The sequence below is a fragment of the Macrobrachium nipponense genome, chromosome 39, assembly GCF_015104395.2.
Source record: "Macrobrachium nipponense isolate FS-2020 chromosome 39, ASM1510439v2, whole genome shotgun sequence".
NCBI lineage: Eukaryota > Metazoa > Arthropoda > Malacostraca > Decapoda > Palaemonidae > Macrobrachium > Macrobrachium nipponense.
In genome coordinates this window covers 21,835,026-21,839,138 of record NC_061099.1, presented here as the reverse complement: position 1 = coordinate 21,839,138, position 4,113 = coordinate 21,835,026, and the positions used below count along the sequence as shown (strand labels likewise).

The following is a 4,113-nucleotide window of genomic DNA, read 5'->3' as shown; positions in this document are numbered from 1 at the left end:
GAATTAGTTTAGACTGAATGCAATATGGAAAAAGACAATTGTAAATAATTCATGAAACACATGCCTCTTGGGTATCCTAGTGTCTAAAGAATAGATTTCCAGTTTTAGAAAAGCAATCAATTCAGCTTAGTCGCTAAAACTGGACGTTTAAAAATGTAGATAATTCAGTCTTTCCAGAAGGACATTTCCTTGACATTCTGATCTGGATGCGAGTCACTTCAACCTGACGTTTGCCCTCCTGTTCTTGCAGACTAACAGCAAGCTGGAAGTGGAAAGGATAAAAAGTATATCTTAATTTAACCAGCCTACTAAGGTGATTAACAGCTCTCCCAGGGCTGGCCCGAAGGATTAGATATTTTTACGTGGCTAGGAACCAATTGGTCGCCTAGCAACGGGACCTACAGCTTATTGTGGGATCCGAACCCTATTAGATCGAGAAATGAATTTCTATGACCAGTAATAAATTCCTCTGATTCTACGTTGGCCGAGCCGAGAATCGAAAACCGGCCCACCGGATTGGTGGCCAAGCGCGAAAACCACTCGTCCAACGAGGAACTATAGTGGCAAGGATAATGTTCACAGAGCCTTTGGAGCTTCACCAACGTAAACTTCTGCGGAATGAAGTGTAGAATGTTATATACTTTACACTAACCATTTCGCTACATTAAATTTGGAGATGCAAATAGTTTTGTCAGAATATACTCTACTTTTTTCCATCAGTCCATCCGCCTGTGGTGGTCGCGCATGGTAACACTGCGTCCCGGGCTTTAAATTGTTACGCAATGTGTAAGTTATAGGTAAATAAAAGGATATCTGGGTGTACCTTTGCAACTGAAAAGTGTTTTAATAATTGACTGTATGCGAATTACACCGTTAATATTCGAAATAGGATATTATTTAAAGCCTGGGACACAGTGTTACCATGCGCAAACACCACAGGCGGATGGACAGATGGAAAAAAACAGAGTATAGTAAAGACTTCTCATTAAGCCTGCAGTGAATCATTTAAACTTAATACGGACTGATATTAAGCCAACAATAAAAAGCAGTAATTTGACAATGGATATAAAACACTAAAAAGCAGGTCTTTGTCTTTATTAACAAAGTAGAGAGGTCATATGACAGTTATATGTATATATAGTATATCCATTACTATAGCAGAGACACCTATTGGTATTTTCAGCAAATGTGCGTTCCCAACAATGGCTATGGGAAAGAGTTCACAGAAATGAAGAAGCTGATCCAAAATAATATAATGTCTATTTCAAACAGTTTTTGAAGAATTGAAATGTAAATACATCATGTATGCATACATACGTAGTGGTTCATACACAGACACACGCACAAAGCTTTAATAATTTTGAAGTAAAAATAAAAAGAACAAGCATAACGTATCATCCTGAGATTTACACTTTCAATGTAGTACATGCACACACAAGCATGTTCATACCAACACACAAGTGCAAGCGCACAAAAACTTCAATTTTTAAGTAAAAATAACAGGAACAAGAATAACATGACATATATATCATCATCTTGAATTAAAGTACTTGAATGATACTTACTGGTGGGGCCAGTTTTTAGAATTGAAAGGTCATCAAATAAGACAAGTTTATAATGAAAAGACAACTTTCAGCCGTGTCAGCAACTCGATCATATCTCTCTTCTCTCTCTCTCTCTCTCTCTCTCTCTCTCTCTCTCTTTCGCGCCTCTTTTTATAAATCAAACTGTCCTTTTCTTCAGTTGACTATTTGCACGCTGACATTTATTTATAAACTCTGCTTCTGTTTATTCAGTAGCAAAAGGGTTAAACGGACTGCTACTGACTCACTTGTTCACCGGCATTGGGCATAACTTTGGTTTTTTATGCATATATATCAATAAATAAAGTAAACAAGCTTTAAAATATAATGAGTAAATATCTTCTTTTACAATGGACCCCTGGTGACAGATCTGAACTCACACACCTCAATGCATCTTTCTCTATCTGAATTAACGGGGAGAGTGACTGACTCACTGACATCTTTTCGAGTATAGCTCAAATGCTCCCCTGTCACCCAGACATGAGTTTTCTGTAACCAAAGGAATTAAAAGACTACTTTTGCAAGGTGATCTGAGATGATATTTTATGAGCTTAATATACAAGATGAGAACGGGGTTGATACAGTAACTCATAAATTCACATAAATGGAAGTGGGCTGATGTCAACAAGATAAGGTTCGTCAGCAGAAATGGAGAGTAGCCATAGGTATCGTATCAAAAACTTCACGCCTTCGCTGCTGCGAAAACTGACCGCTTGAGTGTGAAGCCTTTGGTGCCGTCTGGCCCTTTGGGAAAACGCATCACGTTGTCAGGTAAGAATGACGGTGATTCCATACGTCGTCGAAGACTTGGGGAGGAGGATGGCGTTGAAGAAGGTGAAGCACCCTCATTGCGCTTGGCCAGAGCACGTCTCCTGAGCCAGGGGCTCAGAGGCATCAGGTTGCTGTCATAGTTTGAGTTCTGGGAGGAGCGGCCACTTATGTGAGGGGAGTCAGTTTTGGAATCCATTGTCGAACGCGGCAGTTTTCGTCGTGGGAGGGGCAGTGACCCAGGGGTATCGTAATGACGGTAGGAATGGAAACTCTCTGGGCTAAAGATCCTAGAATTGTAGTCATCAGGGGAGGAGGATGGCGAAGGATGTCCATATCTGGAATGATAAGGGGAGGGTGGGGATGATTCAGGAGATGAGATGACTTTGGCATTTCTCCTTTTGGTGATGGGTGAGACACAAGGAGATGATGCCACTGATGATGATGGGGTCTTTAACTTCTTCAGAATGGTGCGACCATGATACACGGGTGAAGGAGGTTCTGATAGTTCAGAATTGCTGTAGTAAGCACTTTCTGGATCAGCCTTTCCTTTCACACAAAGTAGATTTTCTGGCTTCTTGCGTGGAACTTCCATAATCTTCATTTTGCACTCATTAGCATTGTTGTTGATGTACCTTAGGGACTGACGAGCACTGTGAACCTTTTCATATTCAACCAGTGCACAGATGGTCTGTGCGATCCCTGGATGCTCTCGTTCAGCCAGCCGCACTTCGTTGAGTGTTCGTCCACCAGGTTTGTGCACCTGTAAAGAGATCATGTCTCCAAACTTGCCAAAGAATTCTGCAAGCTGGTTCATATTACAGCAATCTGGACTTATGTGAGTAGCCAGCATTGTTCTGAATGGACGAGTGTCTTCTTCAAGCTCAGGAGCCAAGGGGTCTTTACGGCGCACCTTTGTCTCATCACTATTCATTTCCAAGGTCTTTGATGCCCTCAGTGAATGGGCGACAGCTCTCCAATCCTTTGTCAACCTCTTCACCTTCTTGTAGCTTGTTACTAGCTTCAGAGAAACAAACCCTTCGCGGTGCTTGGTGACATGCTTCAGGAGAAACATATCCTTCACCAAATTTGCATCACTGAGGTAGTACTCGACCAGCTCTAGGATGCGTCGGCAGACATCTCTGCTGGGGATTATTAGAGGAGGAAGTACATCAGCTTTCTCGTCTAAAGCCGAGTCATCCTTGTTATCCTCACTAGAGTCAGTCTGATCTGACGAGGTCAAGAAGTCATCCTTATCTGCACTTATGGCTTCCTGAGCCAACTCAGTCCTGTCTATGTTTATGATGGGCATTTGATCTCCGCTGACATACTCCTCATCCGTTTCTCCACTCGCAGACGAACCAGGACTACTGAGAAACGCATGACTCTCCTCCTTTGCACTTCTTTCTTCTGAGTCACCAATGACTATACGCGACAGCAAGCTTAACATAATTCAGCACTAGCTCAGTAGAGCTTTATTTCTGCAGATCTCACACAAAGGTATGAAACAACACTGGAATGAAAGATATCCAGGTACAAGGTAGCTGTAAGAAATTCCACAGAAAGAAACAAACTGGCGTAGCTTTCAAGTATTCAGGGAAAGATGGCTTGTGATGTCAAAGACCTCACGAGCTACGATGCAGTTCGTCAGGGAGCAGAGGAAGCCAGCTCAGCACAGCCTGGCTCAGACGGATGCGTGTAGTCAGGACTAGCGCTCGAGCAAGACTGGAACGGCAAAAGGCTTACTTGGGAAGTTATATAT

General features: G+C 42.2%; 1 protein-coding gene across 1 annotated transcript; it reads right to left on the bottom strand.

Annotated features, from left to right (window-relative positions):
- Positions 1–1,080: 1,080 nt before the first annotated feature.
- LOC135210193 (la-related protein 6-like) lies at positions 1,081–4,100 on the bottom strand. Its single transcript, XM_064243025.1, has one exon. It carries the CDS (start codon positions 3,799–3,801, stop codon positions 2,266–2,268), a length of 1,536 nt encoding a protein of 511 aa, XP_064099095.1. The 5' UTR covers positions 3,802–4,100; the 3' UTR covers positions 1,081–2,265.
- Positions 4,101–4,113: the final 13 nt, after the last annotated feature.